The sequence below is a fragment of the Vicugna pacos genome, chromosome 25 (genome assembly GCF_048564905.1).
Source record: "Vicugna pacos chromosome 25, VicPac4, whole genome shotgun sequence".
NCBI classification, from domain to species: Eukaryota; Metazoa; Chordata; class Mammalia; order Artiodactyla; family Camelidae; genus Vicugna; species Vicugna pacos.
In genome coordinates this window covers 12,745,663-12,765,499 of record NC_133011.1, presented here as the reverse complement: position 1 = coordinate 12,765,499, position 19,837 = coordinate 12,745,663, and the positions used below count along the sequence as shown (strand labels likewise).

Sequence of the window (19,837 nt, the reverse complement as noted above, 5' to 3'; positions counted from 1 at the left end):
TGGATAAATCTCAAAATAGTTATGCCAAATAAAAAGAAGCCAGCCTCAAAATGTTACATACTCTGTGATTCTATCTATATGACATTCTTGAAAAGAGACAACAATATGATAGAGAACAGACAAAACATAAAATAAAATGAAAAGATTCCAGTTTCATCAGTCATCATAGGTCCTTTGACGAGTTATTTAACCTCTCTAAATCTCAATTTACTTACCTGCCGAGTGTGGAAAATACTCTCTACCTTGAAGAGGTGTTGTAAAGATGAAATAGAATGTTGTAAAGTATCTACATGACATACAGGAAACTCCTCCCTTTCTTTTCCATGCTGATACTTCTCAATGGGAGCAAGTTCTATTTCATTATCATCTGTACTTTTTTTTAATAGTTATTTGACTCTTGGAGAACAGACTGGAGCCATGGAGGTTTTCAAATAGAAAAGTCACCTGGTCTGATTTTCATTTTTAGAAGATGATTTGAGCAGCTTTGTGGAGAGTGATGAGTGTAGGAGGGTAAGAGTGGAAACACAGAGGCTAGTAAGAGGTGTTGGGTTTGTCCAGGTGAGAGATGATGGTGGCGTGGGTCCGGTGGGAGCAACGGAGAGGGAGAGGAGTGGGCAGGTTTGGGATTTATGTTTTTGGAGGTAGAACCAGCAGGCTTGATGATGGTTTGAAGACTGAAGAAAGGTGGCTGGGGGTGTCGTTTACTGAGATGAGAAACTCGAGGAGCAAACTCAAGTGCGTGGGTTGTAGTCTCGTGGAAAGTCAGAAATTCTGTTTGGACATGCTAGGAGTAGAAAACCGAGTAGGTAGTTGGGTGAGGATTCCGGAACCCAGGACCACGCCAGTGCTGGCTTGTTCATGTCCATGTCTTCCTGCACCCAGCAGCTGGAGGCGGCGCTGGGAGTCTCCCAGCTCCTTGCTTCCAGATTAGGGTTGCGGAGGGGGAGCTTGTAGCTGCCTTTCCTTTGACCTAAACTTGGGATTTGGGGCAAAGTTTTTAATCCATTCCTGAGAGCAGGCGTTTGCACAAAGCACTTCAGATTATGCTTGTATGATCCATTGCTGCCAGATTTATTTTCCCCTTTTCCATTTAATGAGATTTAGGGAAAGGAGATACCTAATATTTCCAAATATCCAGCCTAGCAGTCATCAATCATACTGCGTTAAGATTGAAAAGTATTAATAACTACTGAGAGTCATGATGACTATGCAAATACATGACAATATGCTAAGAGATTATATTCTAACATATTTTGTTATTTTTATTATCCTCAAATTTCCAGTTTTGCCACAGACCAGGGAAAGAAATTCAAGATATAATGTTCCTTGGTAACTACCAAATTCAGTTTGATAACTACCAATCAATGATTGCCTCTGGGAAGGGAGGGGCAGGGGTGGAATTTGGGGAGAGGTAGTGAGGAGGCTTCAGCTGTGTCTGCAAAACGTTAACGTTCTGTAGAGTGGGGTATTGGGTCATTACGTCTGTGTTTGAAAAGTTTTATAATTAATATTTTGTCCTTTAAACATACACATAAAAACAATTTTAAAATGTAGCCATGAGAGACAGTGTCCTTCCTCCACCCAGCCTATCCCCATTAATCACCGTAAAGAGTGATCTATTGGGTTTTTCTCTCAGAAAATGTAATTACTTGGTAATGAAATGTTAATGTTATGTTCTATTCTTAAAGTCACTTGTTCCAGTGATGAAGCTGTGGCTGAATAGAGTTGCTAAATTTTCTTCTAGGTCATTCTTTTAATATTTCATGTTTGTCAAATAAGCTGACGATGACCTGGAGCCTCTTTTGTTTTCACAAACAGGACCATTTCAGCAAAAACACATCATCAGGCTGTTAACTTCAACATCTTCGAGGGCATGGTTTGCCATGGCGTGCCCCTTGTGACTATTTCAAGAGGCAAAGTGGTGTATGAAGATGGAGTGTTCAGTGTCACAGCAGGACACGGGAGGTTTATCCCTCGTCAACCCTTTGCGGAATATATTTACAAACGGATCAAGCAGCGGGACCAGGTGAGTTGGGGTTAAGTGGGCTGTTACCACGGACTAGACTGTCACCCACTCCTGGATATTGGTGGTGGGTCTTGTCACATGCAATCGGTTAACATATTTGCGGGGTGTCAGGAGAGGGCACAAATACAGTTTTCAAAGAGAAAAATCATTACTGGGTGGATGCATTTTCCCTTGCTGATTGGTGTCTATTCAGGGTTTCCTAACGGACCAAGTTTGTTTTTCCCAGGCAAAGTCAGGGCCCCTGTGAGCCTTTTGGCAGTTGGGTTAGTCAAGTTCCTCTGAGAAGCAGAAACCCAGATGGATACAGGTGCGACTTTTTATTAGCGGAAAGACCCGAGGGAGAAAATGGGCTGGGAGAGCCCTCAGACTGCAATTCAAGTCTGGCTCCAGTGAAGGAAAGAGGGAGAAAAAAGGGGGTGGAAGCATCCTAGACTACTGTATTGACTAAGAAAAGCTGAGCAAAGCTTACGGGCAGCTCTCGAGCCAAGTCTCCTGGCTGCCTGGCACATGGTGCGCTGTCATTGGCTGGAGCAGCAGTGGCAGGCCTGGCCTCCACGTGAACAATAGGGTGGAGTTCAGACTCAGCAACCGTCCCTTGTAAAAATCACGCCCCTGTATCTGAGGATCCGCAAGGCGCATTCTAATAACCACCAGAGCTCTGGCGGAGTTTGGGGTCCAGGTAAATACGAATTCTACCCTGACCTTCCATTCCCTAGCTGTGTGGCCAAGAGCAAGTTTCTCTGTCATCCTTGGGCTCAGTTTCCTCATCCAGAAAATGACAACAGTGTTTCCTCCCTAACAGATTGTAAGACTCAAATGAGATTTTAAAGTATAAGGCACATAGTAAGAGGTCAGTAAATGTCAGTTCCATTTCTTTGCTTTCCCCTTTTGTTGAGTGAATTTATCATAAAGGCCTCCAAGTCTTTGTAACAGCCCTGTTGTTATAAAGGAGCTATTTATTCTTTTAATATATCTTGGACTTTTGCAAGTTTAGCTCACATAGTGTTTCAAACAGTTCTAAAAATTCACTTCACTAAATACACTAACATATCAGAAATGTTCAGTTTAAAAGCATCTACGTAGCTAGATTTGGGAATGAGGGGAGGCAGCCTGTGCCTCTGTCCCACCCGGTAAGGAAAGGCCAGAGCTGGATGGCCCAGCCGTGCAGAGGCTGCCTTTCTGATTCTCACCGCAGGCTTCACTCATTAATGTTCCCAGCCTGGCCACGCAGACATTAGAGTTTGTAACCCTTGGATTAGTTCTAAGGCTTCTGTGTCTTCTTTCCATTTTAAAATACATCTCTCTTTTCCCAAAGTTCTCTGGCTGTTTTCCAATTCATTTCATTTGGGTCTTGTAGCCTCTTTGATTTCTCCTCTCATGTCTTGTGAACATTTTTCACTTGTGGAGTCTCAGAGTCCGTTACATAAGATTCATCCTTTTTTGGTTTTTGTTTTTTTAACCACTTCCTAAAGCTCTGATTAAGTAATGTGCTCTAGAATGCTTTAAATGGTAGGATGCTACAATTCTTCATATACTGTATTTCAGTCAAAATATTTAAGGCTGCAGTTTATATGCCAGGGGTTATTTTGTACATGTTGACATGGACAGGTGACAGGTAGGTAGTGACTATAAGATTCCCATGTATTTCTAAACATTTACATGACAAGTAACAACAATAATAACATTTACGGAGCGCTTACTGAAAGCAAGGCACGATGCTGGGGGCTCCATCACTATAACAACCTCCTGGAAGGAGAGAGTTTTATTTTCTCCACTTTAAATATTGGGAAACTGAAGCTTCAGGAAATAAAGAAACTTGGTCCAGTCACATAGCTAGTGTATGGCAGGAACAAAACATAAACTCTGCTTATCTGACTTCAAAAACTATATACTTAAGCAATAACCATATACTGTAAACCATAAAGACTGAGGTAAATGAGTTAATGGGAGATAAACTATTCTGTAGTAAATTTGGGGAAAAAATGATCTAAATCGGAAACATTGATGGCAGCGAGTTCATTCCTGATGCTTGTAGTAGAATCCAAGAGATGGACAGAAAGGCGTAGACTTAGGAAATCATGAAGAGATGGAACCAACAGAGCTGGGTGATAAATTATGTGACACTTGAAGTGAATTCAGGGTGGGGCCACTCCTGGCTGTCAGTACCAATTGCTCACCAGCAGGGACGCTAGACTAACTGGGAAGACCTGATAGGCTACTTAAATGACTGACTTTGCTTAAGGCTTCCTCTTGTAGGGAAAATGTTTGAAGCTGCTGAGATCACCGGGTAACTGACTGGCTTCATCAATTCTTCTTTTCAGATTGTTGTTTGGTATTTTGTTGGCAAAGTTAATGTCAACATCATTTTTAAAGAATTCACTATCACTTTGTGAGTTATTTTAGTTTCTCAGTACTTTCTTCTGATACCAACTTTTTAGGTATTCTAGGTACATTATTGTTTTTACAGTAAGGAATAGTTGTTACTATGATATGTTGTTCTGAGCACTTACTATCTTGTAATTTATTTTTATTATTTTACTTAATCTGCACAACAAGCCATGTGGGAGATATTATCACCCCCATTGTGATTCTCAGCACAATTAAGCAACTTTCCCTGGGCTAAGCAGTAAGTAAACATAAGAGCCAGGGTTTGTGGTAAGACTTTTCTGATTCCCACTGTGCTAGGGGACCTCAGTAGAACAAGAAAAGGGAAGAAGATCATTGTGAAACTCAAATCATGGGAAATGCATTATTTTAAAACATGTTGATGTGGGGAAAGTACCAAATAAAATGGGTAAAATGAACTTTGGGGATTATGTGGAGATGTTTCAGACCCTTTTTCTCTCCATTAGGCAAAGATTATTTTATGGAAGAAAAATATCACACAAAGGTTAAGGAGAAGTATTGTTAGGAATCCTATGTTTTAAAATCACGTGAGGTTGTTACAGCTCTTACTTGGTTTTCATTTAAAATATTCAGATTTCTTTGTGAGTGAAGATAAGAGTTTGAAGGCAAGCGAGAATGGTCTATCCCATTTCTTCTGTACATCTGTTATCTTTCCCAAGAAAATTAATCACTTACCCTCCTGGACTCCCAAAGCACATTTGTAGAGACACACCAGTGTTTGTCAGTCCCGGAACTTGCCTGGTCTCCTGGCTAGAATGTTAGTTCTTTGAGGAACTTGTTTTTTTATGCCCAGTACTTGGCATACCGTAGGCATTTGAGAAATAAACCAGTTGCAGACGAAAGGAGCAAAGACCAGTTTCAGAGATCATAGAAAGGAATTTGAATAAATTTGCATGGAAAATTGTCCCCTGTCTCAACCCAAACAGTAGGGTTATCTGTGAGATTGAGTCTTGCTCTTGATTTTATTGCTTAGTAAAACTTAGTGTCATGCCATGCAGCTATCACTGTTAACAGATATTGTGAGGAATTTCAAAGGAAAGAAATGACTTTTTTATCCAATTTGACAGCTTCAGGGAATTGTTACTTTATTTTAACGTTTAAACAGCATATCCTTACAGGAAAAAATTTAAATCTGAAGATGAAACATCAAACTTTATTTGGTAAATAAAACATAAAATACATATTTCAATTCAATATAAAAACTCACTTTAGGAAGACTGTTGGGGGATTCAGGAAAGAAAAAGTAAAACAGGAAGAAAAAAAAGGATGTCGTCCCTCGATACCCTTAGATACTAAACTCCGCAGATGCTCAAGTCCCTTATAAAAAAAAATGGCCTAATATAGTCCGCCCTCTTTATTATTGGATTCAACCAGCTGTGGATATGGAGGGCCATGGTTAACAGCAACTTGTATGGTCAAGTACATTTTGAAAGGACAAAATCAACTTAACATACTATTAATTCTTTATTTAAAAATGCTCTTTAAACTTAAATGATTTATTATTTCTAGAATTTTTGTGTGTTTAGAGTGTTACAATTTTTACCCAAATTTGGAAGTATAAACATTTTTTAAGTCATCCCTTTTTCTCTTTTTTCAGTCATAAGCAACTCAATCTCCTTTGGAAAATAAAGGTCCTGCTGCACTTTCTAGAGAAGCGCGAATAGCTTCCCGGAGTAATGCGTGGTTTCAGAACACCGCTGCCAGGGCTTTTAACCTGTCTTGTACCTTTGCAACGAGAAACATAATTTGCCATTTAGATTAGACGAAGTGAGTGGTTGGCTGATCTAGTCCTTAAAATAGGTGTTCTTCATTTCTGAAATAACAGTTTATCAATGTCTTTCTCAGAGAAAATGATTTAAGTATATCATCAATTGCCATGTAATTCCAATTTCCTCAGATTGATTGCTGATAATTATAAAAAGTGATCCGTGTGTTGGAGCCAGCTCATTTTGGCTCGTGAGAAACACTTGTATATCTCTCGTCCCAAGTCCTCATTCAGTGATACCAGTTTGGTAGCTTGACGTCAGCAATGGTGGGAGCACTTACATGACAGAAATAGGCAAGTGCTGTAAGTCAGAGCTTTGGGGTGATGAGGAAGAGGGGAGGCAGGCTGCCAGCATTTACCAGCACATCACTGCATACAGGGACTTCCCTTTGAATACAGGGAATTCCCCATGAATACTGTCTTCATGTTTTATCTGAACATTCAGCATTCATTCAGTAAATATTTGTCGATGACCAATTACATGTTCACATTGTCCTTGAGAAATAACTCACAGGGTATTTTGAGGATTAAATGGAAATGTTCGATGGATTGCAAAACATTACCAAAATGCAAATTTTCATTGTTAGAGGTCATCTCTACTGAACCTCAGGGTCATTTATGTTCTAGTGACTCACAGTCCCCTGGAGAGCTCAGTCCAGTGAGGACCTCTGACAACCTCTAAGTTCACCAGGTGCTGAGTACCAACCTCTAAATTCACCAACCACGCACGGATTTCATTCTCAGGGCATCGCTGTTCATTTGGACTGTTTGGTGTTAGGTTAGTGTCTGCTGTTTGGAATTTGGAAGTTCTGTTGTCTTCATCACTACTGTAGTATCTTAGCCTCCTTGGGATCCAGGATTCTTCTCTAAGGGCTCAGAAACTCTAGCATCCTAGCTCTCTACTCTCTGCAGACAATACAGTTAAATTCTCTGTCAACTTCCTCTTTCCCCTGATCTGCTAACCAAAAAGCATTTCTGCAATTCTGCAGGCATAAGATTGCAATTAATTTATTCATAGCACTGCATATTGTGATATAATTCCACTTTCGTCTTTCTATTAACTCATCACAGTGACAGTCGTCATTAAGTACTATAAACTCAAATTGAACTCTCATCTTCCAAAGTAAACCACCAGCACCCTGCCAGGTGAGGTGCTGTCTGTGTTTCCTACATCACTTAGGATAGCCTCTCACACTGGTTTACCCTCAAGCCATTCTGTTTGCTTGTGAACCCATCAAGATGGGAAGCACTGTTGGTGGGGTATGATTGTCTAGTTTTGACCAGCCTGTCCTGGGGAGACAAGGTGCCACCACCCAGATCAGTCTTCTAAAGGGGTGTGCTCAGGTTACTTGTCTCCTGAGGTGCTCCTTAAGAAAGCTGTCAGATGATTTTAGAAAGTGCTACCCTCAGGTGATTTGGTTGCCCAATATCATGTAAAAAGTTCTAAAAAGTCCTACAGTCAAGAAATCTTTCATTTAAAAAATGTTTGTTAAGCATCAGGTACAAGTTCACATCCTAGGTGCTGGGGTTAGAAGTGGAAACAAGACAGCAGTCCCTGGTCTCAAAGAGTTTAAATCCTACTTCTGTTCAACTGTAGTTTGTGATGCTTAAGTTCCAGTCCTGTTTGAGATGCTGTTGTGATGAGGGCAGCTAGCCACTTGGATAAAGGAGTCTGGAGATTGGAGAGATTGGGGCTGGACATAAAATTTGGGAATTGTGGCGTATAGATTTAAAACCACGAGCCTGAAGCCAACAGAGAGACTGTGTAGACAGAGAATAAAGGGGGCTTGAGAGAGGGCGCTCTGGGGCTGCCAACCTTCAGAGGCTGAGGGTGGGGGTGGGTAGGGAGAGACAGCAAAGGAGCCAGAGAAAGCCTACCCATGAGGTCGGAAGAAAACCAAGAGATCACAGAGAAGAGACGAGACCTGCTTGCGTGGTTCAGCCCCGAGCCCTCTGATGCTCCATCCTGGTCTCTCTGTGAGTTTTATGCTGCATTAATGTTCTCTAAGTAATAGGTCCGCATTTAGTCGGGAGACTCAGGGTGGAGTCCCCGTCCTCACTGTACTCATCTGGGACACAAGGGAAAGAAGCCCACTTTATTTAGGACCCAAGCACTCGGATAACCTCTGGGCATCACACACTGGTCACTCCAGACGCTGGCACCCATGTCAGGACTGAGCACTTCACCTCTGAGGTGGGGATTTGCCGTTGTCACTAGAGAGAAGTGATGGGACTACTTTTCCTGAGTTGTAGGGTAAGTCTACTTAGAAAATAAACGTGCAGCTGAACTGAATAACGCAGGGACGGCTTAAAATTCTGCCAAAAGAGTGCCATCACTTTTCCTTTTTGTCACAGTGAACATCTATTGAGGTTCTAAAATCTACATAGAGCACAACGCCAGGGGCAAGAGACAGTACAGAGATGAACAAGCCTGGGTCTAGCATTAAAGACCTTATATAACCACCTCTGAGGCTAAGAAAAGATTAAAAGGTTGAAAGCACTGGAAGGCTTGAGATCAGAGCTCAAATTGTCTTTGATTCCTGTCAAAGGGGAAGAGTCTGAAGTGTGGGACAGCAAAAGCCTCCCCAGAGAGGGTCAGTTTGTGTCCGAGGTGGTGGTGTGGGCAGGAGTGTTAACGGCCCTTGGCCATTCTGCCAGAAAACTGCTCCCTGCCCGGCCCAAGCCTCAGCAGCAGATAAAGAGGGAGTCTGTGTGCAGGTTTGACCTGGCTAGTCCAGGTCAGAGCCATTTGATGCTCAGTGTGACCAGAGTGACCAGCCAGGCTACGAGGAGCCTCGTGATGTTGCTAGTGTAGTGACTGAGCAGCCAGCAGGGGTCTGAGACAACCAGGGGACCCAAGACCTGCCTGCAGGAGGCTACCAGCCAAAGGGCACGTGCAGCCTGGGGAGCAGATTCCTGGCCAAGCACAGCAAAGGAGGACAAGGGAAACTGAGTCCACTCCAGGCAAGACAGCCCAACAAAGAGGAGAGAAAGCTCAGATGGGGATCTCCTCCCCACCAACACCCTTCCACCCTTGGTAGGAATTTGTCAACAATTTATTGAGTACTGATAATTGAGAAACAGAGCAGGACACTGGCCCCGAGTCTGCTGGAGGAGACCGACAGGTAATCAGAAATTACAGAAAATGGTAAGCAAGATAGTGGAGGTGGCAGGGAGGGCTGAAGCTCCCTGGGCTGATGATTGCCTGAGCTGAGTCACTGAAGACCCGTTGGAGACATGCAGGTGAAAAGGAGGGTGGGTGTGCCAGGATGGGTGAAGTCAAGGCCCCGGCAGAACGATGCTAGGGAGGACGTGATTCACGTGATGCAAGTCACCCCTGAGCCTGCAGCTGGGCTCAGGGAAGTGATCCTCCGACGGGCTGGCCGGCTTGTGGAGCAAGCCCACCCCTGAATGAGGAGGGTGGGGAACTGGATTGGAGGCCCCGCTTAAATCACTGGGGTTGGTCATCAGTCCCCAGGAAGGAGTCCAGGAGAGACAAAAAGGTACAGCTGAAAACCACAAACAGTGAGCTTTCATAGGAACCACTGAGGGGAAAGGGAGATGGGTTGGGACCTGATGCTGGACACAGCACAAAGGCAGGCGACACAAATACCTGCCCAGTGATGTCACTCTCTCCAGGGGCTGCAGAAACGGCTGACGATTGAACTGAAATATGCCACAAGTTTTGCCGAGTGCAAATGCCAAAAGGAAAAGAGAGAAAAATAAGACTCTAGATTGTCAGCAAGAGGGGATGAAGGAAGGTGGAAACAAATCCTGGCTTGCTTGAGTGGTCCTTGATTATGCCTGTTAATTATGTTCAGTACCCTTTACACTCTCAGAAGGCCTGGTTTGGATGATAAATTATACGGTCACTCTAGGCTTAAGATATATATCATACAGTCGGGCTTGGAAAGTAAACCAGAAGGAAAAACACAGAGACCAAAGGCCTGAAAAGGAAGATGTGGTCAGAGAGTGGGGTATTAAATGAGTTTAAAGTTTCAGGTGTGGATGGACTGCAGGCAGCCACAATGTCCGGGGGCCAGTGCTCCATTTCCCTGTGTCTGTGGTCGAGGTGATGACAGGATCCGGGGTGAAGGGAAGGGCTGAATTGGTACTGAGTCATATGAAAGTCCAGCAAAGCCTCAAGCCTGACACAGAAAGCGGACAGAGGCTCAGACTTGTGCGCAGAGGGCGGGGGTCTTCCCATTAACTGAGCCACCAGTGTGCGCCCGACACTGTGCTTCAGATTCCACAGCTGCAGGGATGGTCTCTGTCTTTTTCTGTACTTTATCCTCTGTGCCTGGTAAACTATCTGGGGCATGTGTGTGCTCAGTTAAGTATCTATTGAATGAAGGAAATGCTTTGTATCTGGGAAATCTCATGTGCCTGGGAGGTGGGTTTTATTCCCTCCACTTCAAAGATGAGTGAGTAGGCTCTGAGGGGCTCATGAACTTGCCAGTTTCCTACAACTAGTAAATGGCAAAGCTAGAATGAATTCAAGCTTAGATCTACCTTTCTCCAAAGCCCAAGTTGCTGATCACTACAACGTATTAGTTTTGGTGGTCAAGAGAAAGACAAATGTACACACACATATTTATTTGTTAAGAGCTTATTACTTGCTAGGCATTATTCTGAATGCTTTACATATAGCTCATCCTCTCAGCATTAAATCCCCACAAGCACCCTATAAATTAGGTGCCATCATGATCCCCAGTTTACAGCCGGGGGAGCTGAAGCACAGTGTTCAGCAACGTGCCCAGGCAGTCTGGTTCCAGAACCCATGCCCTTAATCGCTGTGGTTTGCTGCCTCTTGACTTGTCAGTGAATTTGTGTCCATGTTGACAAACAGTATGATTTAGTTATTTCTAGTGACTCCCTTTGTTTTATCAATGAAAAATTAATCAGTCAATCTAAGAAAGAAAATTGAAAACTTTATTTGAGCCACATTTGAGGATTATAACCCTGAAAGAGCATCTCAGAACTCTCCAAGAACTGTTCCATCCTTTGGAAGTCAAGGCACAGTTATGTAAGTTTTCTGAAACAGGACTGTACATTAAATGACGTATTATTGACAGTTTACATAATCCAGATCTAAGTGTCATCCTGGTGGGTCATGTGACCCCTTACAAGATCAGGAAAGAATGTTGTCTTTTAAGGAGCTGTCTTGTTGATGCTAGGAGATTGTTGCTCTTTATGGTTAAGCAGGTATTTCTGCCCATGGGGAGGTTTGGTCGATGCATAATACAGATACACAGTGCACAGTGTGGGGGTGGGAGAGGAGACCAAAGGGCAGAGAAAAAATTTTTATGTTTAAACTTGCCTTGTCTACCATAAAATATGAATTCTATTTCACAGTTTATAAAGTCCCGATTTCAAAACTCTCCTCAAGCACTGAGTTAACTCTAGCTGAATCCAGCCGAGGGTTCCACTGCACAGTTGGCCACCGAAGAGGTGTAGCTCCAGAGGGGAGATTCTGTGGAAGGCTTGTTCCATGCAGAGACAATCAGGAAAATGAGAAAACACACACACCAACTGCTAGAATCTGAAGCAAAGTGCTGAAAGTCTTAGGAGAGGTGCCACAGAGCACTCTGGGAATACAGACATCTAGGATTGAAACTGCAAGGAAGGGTAGAATGTCTGAGAAGCCTGTGAGGCAGTCATAGAACAGAGTGTGTGAGGACATGCCAGAGGCCCCAGTGACAGTGGTGGTGGAAAGACTGGTTGTTAGAGAGTGTTCCCTGCACCTTTGTCTGATGCGGGTTAACCCGAGCGAAATAGTGGGGTAATGCAGGCATGTGAAATTGCTGGAAATTTCTGTGAAAGGACAGGGGTGGGAGGCACATGGTAAATTCACAAAGGTTCATCTTTGGCCTTACAGTTCATTAAGGGGGCTGAATTCAAGAAGTCAATAAACCATAAGAGAAAAATGAAATGTTCTCTTTCAGACCTGCACACCTACCCCTGTGGAGCGTGAACCCTATAAGGGAGAAGTCGTCACACTGCAATCTAGAGGGACAGAAAGCGACTCCGCAGATGGGACCAGGAAACAGGCCCACCCCTGAGTTGGGTGCCAGTCAGTAAGGGAAGGTGGGCAAAGAAAGTTTTCCTGCCTGACAGCCTGTATAATTAGCATCTCTCTCTCTTTGTAAGTGTTTGGGGAGTCCAAGGCCAAGGTCAGAGACTTCACAGTGGCATAAGACTCAAGGATAGTTTAGCCAAAGGGGAGACTGGTAAGAGACCTCTTGACGCAGAACACTTGGATGAGCCTCCCAGGTTGAAGAAAGCCTTGGGCTAGCGAGAGATTTCTTCTCTGAGATGGTAGGAAACTGTCCACAGAGGCCTGGGGAATCAAATATGAGCAAGAGGCTGGTAACATAGGAGGACCTGTTATTGAGGAAAGCTGGCCCTACTTAAAACGGTATAATTTTATAGTCAAGATTTATAAACTGTTTGATTAGGACTTCGCCTGGAAAAAAATGAATCTTCCAAGGCAACTATGTTCTAGAATATTGAATGAAAAGTGAATCAAAGGTTGCTTTGAGGGTATAATTTTCCAGGAAAATTATTTGATAGTATTTGATGGACTTTATTTCATACTGAGTTTTAGAATAATATTATAGACATGGTCATTTAGAAAATATTTGAGTGCTTCAACATTTTTCTTTTAGTCTTTTGACATTCAAATCTTTCTTTTTGAAGCACCTATTATTATCATCCATCAGTTTTCTTTTTCTTTTTCTTTTTCTTTTTTTTTTTCCCCAGTTGTTTTCTGCCTCTGCTCTGCCAGATGCCTGTTTGGCTGTGGCTTTGCTGTGATATAAACATTTCTCTAACATCACGTCTACTGTCTTTATGAAATCAATGTGTTTTGCCAGTCTTGCAATTTCACTGGCCTCTGTTTTTTTTTTCTTTTTAATTTGTGATACATTTTCAGATGTTTCAACACATAGCAATCAGCAAAGGATTGCAGAAGAGGTTGGCATGATGGACAAGGAGAGATGTTTGCATTAATTAGGGACACTCTCAAAGGACTCGGTTTATACAAACCCAGTTTGGCGTTGCAGGTTTTCACATTATAACCTATGCTTCCCTCCATCAACCTGAGAGACTTGTATAATGGGGTCCTGTGACTCCTGGCTGTGTTTTCTTTCACTGTTGAACGTTGTTAAGTCTAACAGTGCTATACGGCCAATAGTTCCAGCTTTGTTGTCATTTCCTGACTGTTGGAATTATTCTTCCAATCCAGGAAGGTTGTGTTTAAAAATTCAGAGGATGAAGAGCGAGAGGAAGAAATTCTATTGAATGCTGTAACATGCTATTCCCAGCATTTGTTAGAGCAGGATTAGCATTTACTTTGATTATAGCATTTCTTGGGGGTTAGGGCTTGGGTTCTTCATCTCCTTGGGAGGGAGAATGTTACACTGAATTCCTTTCATTCTGTTCAAAGGTAAAATCAGAGAAAAGGATGCTGCTGTTCCCATCACAGCTAAATGTTGTCAGCCGGTGGAGAAGCAGGCCTTATTTCAACTCCCCAAGATCCTTTTGAGAAAATAATCACTCGAGACCTCTTTGATTTCCTTTCAGAAGCAATTGCTGTCTTTCTCACTGTGACTTTGTTGCTGTGTAAGATTGAAGATAGAAATGAATATTATTGTGATGGAAAGTCTGTGTGAAAATTCATTGATGACACTTTAAAATGTCATCTTTGCTTGTACCAGATTTCTTACTTTGAATTTTTAAAAATCACTTTCTTGTTGAAAGTTTTTTTTAATGGCTACATTTGTTTAAAAATAGCTAACTGTGATTTTGCATTCTATTGTGATTCATAAATATTTAGGTCTTCATTGTAATTAGTAAGCATTTAGATCTTCATTTTATATCCTGTTATCTGAGTTATGTGTGCCTTCTTTTAACTAGTGGGATTGGGACTCTGGGAGGTTGGTTTTGATTCAAAAGCATAATTTCCTGAGAGACATCTGCTTCCGCAACTCCTGAAAACCAGGTCCCTCAGCAAACCCCATGTAACCAAACTGGATCCTCAACCTTAGAATAACTCCAAGGCAAATTATCCAACCACACTGATGAACACAGGATTTGACAGAATTAAATGGAATCAGCGAGGCTGAAAGGTGCTACCGTGATACCCTCCTCTCCTCCGCATCCTGGTCTGTCCTGGGATCCTTTTGTGTGCAAAGAAGCTGAGCTTATAGTTTCTTCTCCTGGGTAACTAGGCCAAGAGGGATTTTAAAAACATGAAGTAAAATCAGGGCAATTATGTTCTCACTGCAGGTACATCTGCCCCTGAATCACTCACTTAGATCTGGGGTGTATTCACGCTTTTGATGGACAGTAGTAGGAACCCAGTTTATGCAACTGTAATTCATTTTGAACCCAGTAAAAAGGATGATGAACTACAATCACAATTCTTTCTTCTCAGGTAAGAGATACCTTAAAATATCTTACTACTTTTCTCCTCAACTTTGGTTGACAATAAAAACTCAACAGTTAAGATGACTGAATGCTCTGAAAAGGAAGAATTAAGTTGCTTTCTTATCTAGAAGCCAATGCCCACTCATCCTTTAGAATTCAGCTTAAATAGAACCCCCCTGGAGGCTTCCCCAGATCCAACATGATAGGGTTAAATCCCACTTTTCTGTTCCTCCATACCAGGACCACCGTACACCCCATCCCAGCACCACACCCACTGCATTGTGACTGCCTGCTTTACTAGTCGGCCTCCTCCAGGAAACTGAAAGCTCAGTGAAGGCAGAGCTGCTTGGTCCACTGTTACTTCTCCACCAGAGTGCCAAATGATGGTCATCAATGGATAGTCGTTAATTTTTAAATAACAGACATGAAGGAGTTCCTGCTAAGTTCCTAAATTGATGCCAGTGAAATTAGTGAGAACTCTCAACAAAATAAAGATAAATTTTGTGGAGCATTTTAGTATAGGCGTGCTTTAAATGAAGACCACAGATTCATTGTCTAATATTTGCTGCATCTCTTTGGAAGAATGAAATAGCCCTAGGATTCAGCATCAGCAAAGTCATTTGAAATGCATATGGGGATCCCGGATCCCTTTGTTGCTTTCATTCGGCTTTGTTGTGAAAATTTTTGTAGGAACATAGTTCCAAATAACAACATAAGACAATGAAAAACATGATTCAAGCTATTAATATTTAATACCATGTTTTTCAGGATTGCCTCTGGTATACAAAATAAGGTCCCTTTGTCACTAAACAATTGCATTCTCAAGGACTGTCCAAAGACTAGATGGAATGAGTAGCATTTTTTATATTCACCTTCCATTGTCTGTTTCCTCCCACGGGCAGCATGATGTATTGGGAAGCAAAAAGTGTGGGCTCTAAACTTCTATTTCCTAGCTATGAGACATTAAGCAGTTTTTGAAATTAAAATATATTATGAATTTATCAAAACAAAAAACCCCCAAAAAATTAACATAATCAGACCTGTGTACCTACTATCCTGTTTAAGAAATAAAATTTTACCAAAACAGCTGCAGTGTCCTGTGTGCCTCTGTTCATTTCCCCTTCTTCCCCCAGGGTAACCAGTGTCCTGAATCTGGTGTTTTATTCCCACGTACGTCTTTTATGTCTTTGCTTTATATGTGCATAGCTCTAAGCATTATTTTGTACTTAGTTAAATCTTATAAAAGCATTATATAGTATGTATTGGTTTATCTCCTTGGTTTTTTTATGTTTGGTTGTTCTTTATATTTTCTAACTCTTTGCTAAAAACTTCTAACTTCTCACTCTCTGCATCCATTCTCCTCCCAAGTTCTCTAATCATCTTCATGATCATTACTCCAAACTCTTTCTCAGGTAGATTGCCTCTCACCTCATCATTTAGTTCTTGTAGGATTTTATCTTGTTCCTTTGCCTGGAATATATGCCTCTGCCACCTCATTTTGTCTAAATTTCTGTTTGTATTTTGATGTATGTGATAGTTTAGTTATATTTCTCGACTTGGAGAAGAGGCCCTCTGTAGGTGACATCCTGTGTGTCCCAGCAGTGCACTCCCCTCTCGTCACCCAAGAGCAGGGGGCCAGCTGGGCCCAGGGAAGGGTCTGGCCTATGTTTATGGACTCGTTCCACAGGCTGTAGGATTGTTGTTTTCTTGCTTTTGGTGCCAGCGCCTTGGTGATGAAGCTGGACTAGACGCTTGTGCAGGTTTCCTGGCGGGAGGGGCCCGTGCCTGCTCACTGGTAGGCGGAGCTGAGTCCTGGCCCTCTGGCGGTCAGAGGCGTGGGGGGGGGGGTCTTGTCTAGAGGCGGCTGGGCGGGGTCAGGAAGTCCTTAGGCAGCCTGTCAGCTGATGGGTGGGACTGTGTTCCCACCCCATTAGTTGTCTGGGCCGAGGCATCCCAGCACTTAAGGTTACAGTGGGGCCAGGTCTTGGTGCTAATGACCCAAGCAAGGTGTCAGCTTCCAGTAAGGTTCTTGTGGCTGAATACTCCCGGATGTCCGCCAACAGCTTTTATGTCCCTGGGTGAGCCACAGCCGTCCTCCTACTTCCCTGGGAGACCCTGCAAGACCAGCAGGCAGGTCTGGCCCAGACTCCTGTGAAATCGCTACTTCCGCCCTTGGTCCCCGAGCACGACAGATTCTGTGCCTGCGCTTTCAGAGTCAGGTCTCTGCTTCCGCCAGTCCGTGGAGCTCCTGCAGTTAAGCCCCGCTGGCCTCCAAAGCCGAGGGCTCCGGGGGCTCTTCCTCTCCATGCTGGACCCCAGGCTGGGGAGCCCGACGTGGCGCGCAGAACCTCACCCCCGTGGGTGAGCCTCTGCGGTGTAACTTTGCTCCAGCTTGCGGGCCGCCCGCCTGGGAGGTGTGGGACCTGCTCACACCACGAACGCACCCCTTCTGCCGTCCCGCTGTGGCTCCCCCTGTGTCTCCAGGGGAAGATCTCTTTTGGTAGGTGCCAGTCTTTTTTATTGGTTGTGTTCGCGCCAGGAGGCGAGCTCGTGGTCGTGCTCCGCCGCCATCTTGACCGGAGCTGCCTGTGTCAGGTTTTTTAATACATACTGTTTGGTTTCTGCTTTTTCTCAGTCGACGTTTGGGAGCTATTTGTTTAGCTAGGTCTAGCTCTAGTTATCCATTTTATCGCTCTACAGTATCTTATTGTGTAACCACACCACGATGTATTTACCCGTGCTTCTTGACAGACATTTAGGTGGTTCCTATTTTCTTGCTATCACGAACAGCACTGCTGTAAGCGTTTTTGTGCCGGTTTTCTTGTGTTCACTGAGCATTTATATGGCGTACGTGTCTTCAGTGAGGGGACTGGGACTGAGGGGTCCTAAGGTGGGTGCCTTTCCCCTTAGGTAGACGCTGGCAAATTCTCCCAAGTGGAAAGTTATGCCCTGGATAACAGTGTTAAGAGTTTCTGTTGCTCTACATTCTCACCAACATTCCATGTTGTCCAGCTTAACAAATATGCCCGTCTGATTCATGTCAAAGTTATCTCATTGGAGTTTTAATTTGCATTTTCTTGACTGCTAATGAGGTCGAGCTCCTTTTTATTATGTAGTTTCATTGATCTTACTAAGCCTCGGTTTCTTTATTTATAAGGTGAGAATAATAGTACCTTCCTAACACACGAGGATGCCGTGAGGGTTACAAGCCCATACTGTGCGGTCAGCGCTTGGTAGCCAGGACCACTGTGCTAATAGTGACATGGTGAATTAGTAACGGTGTGCTCTGCAGAGACTGCCGGAGTCTTGACTGTTCTCTTCCTGTGCAGGAAGCTCTCCCGGCTTGGTAGTAGAGGAGCATGGAAGCCAAGACTGGAAGGGTGGAGTGATGGGCATGGGGTGAGAGGAACAGCACGGGCCTGGAGAGGGCTCCAAGGTCAGGGGACAGAGGAGTGGCCCTGGGGCCTGGAGAGCAGGGGCCCAAGCGGCTCGATGCGGGATGGAGCCTGGCTCTCCAGTGACGCCTGCAGGTCCAGCTGGCCCCAATGTCTGCATTTATCAGCTACACCTGAGCCTCTTCTCTCAGTGTTCTCTCTCCCCTTTTCCTGCCCACCATTGAGGAAGCACCATGCTGTGGGGGAAAGATCGTGGCCCTGTCACCGGCGTTAAAGTCCCAAAGCAGGATTATAACCAGATAATTAAGTTACTTGACCTTCCTGAGCCTCAGATTCCTCATTGGTAATGTACGAGCAATTAATAATACTTCCTTGGCACAGGAGAGTTGAAAGTATTCATTAAGATGATGTGGAAGGTTAGATTCATCCTCTTCTTACTGCCCCCCCACCAGCTTTTACCCTTTTTTTCCCCCCTTCTTTCTCATTTACCTACATCAAGCCCCCTGAGGGCACAAATAGATTAATTAGATTTCTTTGTGTCAAACCCACTCTTTCCTCCTTTTTGGGGAATATCTATGGCCAAATTAAAAAAAAAAAAGCACTAGATCTCTCATGTATTAAATACCTTACTGTTTGTAGAGCATAAACCAAACCCCTGAGTTTTGGCTGCCACTGTCCCTCATGTGGATAGTGAGGGGCACAAGGAAGTGCTCAATGAATTTATCTCGGGGAAAAGAAGAGGATGATGGTGATGGAAGAGGAGAAAAATAATTCACCAATGAAAATGAACACTATGGCAAATCATTATTTGTGTTCAGGGGTCATGACGGCATTTATCTTGGAAGCTATGCATAGTGTGTCAGGGGAGTTTGAAAAAGACAAGTGGCCAGTTGTGAAATATATTTGCCCATGTTTTAACTTGGCCTGTACAAGAACCTAACATGGTAAGATAACTATGTTGTAGATATTGTGCAAAATATGTGCAACTGAATTTTGATTGTAAGTTCCTTGAGGGCAGGGACAGCTTCTTAACAGCTTGTGCCCCAAACACACCAGCACAATGATTTACTCAGTCTAGACCTTCATCGTAGGCTTGTTGAGCTGAAGTTAATTTATCATGGCTGAAGGGGTTTCGAGGAAAATGTCTGAATTTGAAAAGGCTTTCTGAAGGAAAAGGATGTAAAATCCGTTTGGTGAAGATAGTCACCCCTGGCAGAGGAGAGGAGGAAGCCCATTCTAGGAGAAGGAACAGCACAGCAACAGCACAGGTTGGCCCAGCCAAGGCCGTCAGCCACGGAGGGTCCCTGGGGACGGGCTGCTGTGGCTCTGCGGGCCAGCGAGGTCTCCAGGACAAGCTGCTGGAGTCAGGAAGCCCTTACAGGGCTTTTTCAAGCATTGCTTTTTGCCCTAGAATAGGATATAGTTGCCACAAGAGTACAGAACCTTTGGCATTTTCTTTCATGATTTCTATAAATGTGCTCAATAGATTTTTTTTTAAGTCTAGTTGATGTACAATGTTGTGTTAGTTTCTGGTGTACAGCAAAGTGATTCAGTTACATATATTTTTCATATTCTTTTTCACTATTGGTTATTACAAGATATTGACTGCAGTTCCCTGTGTTATACCTTGCTGTTTTTCTATTTTCTATACAGTAGTTTGTATCTGCTAATCCCAAACTCCTAATTTATCCATCCCTGCCCCGAACCTTCCCCTTTGGTAACTGTAAGTTTGTTTTCTGTGTCTGTGAGTCTGTTTCTGTTTTGTGAATAAGTTCATGTGTATCCTATTTTAGATTCCACATATAAGTGATAATA

At 43.4% G+C, this 19,837-nt stretch overlaps 1 protein-coding gene across 1 annotated transcript in view; it reads left to right on the top strand.

Moving 5' to 3' along the window:
- DPYS (dihydropyrimidinase) overlaps positions 1-15,713 on the top strand; it is an 89,110-nt gene extending 73,397 nt beyond the window's left edge. Inside the window, exons 8-10 of the mRNA XM_072949596.1 lie at positions 1,819-2,026; positions 12,143-12,284; positions 13,645-15,713. Of these exons, the coding sequence (XP_072805697.1) occupies positions 1,819-2,026; positions 12,143-12,259 (325 nt within the window). The 3' untranslated portion in view covers positions 12,260-12,284; positions 13,645-15,713. The remainder of the gene's footprint in view (positions 1-1,818; positions 2,027-12,142; positions 12,285-13,644) is intronic.
- The last annotated feature ends 4,124 nt before the right edge of the window (positions 15,714-19,837 follow it).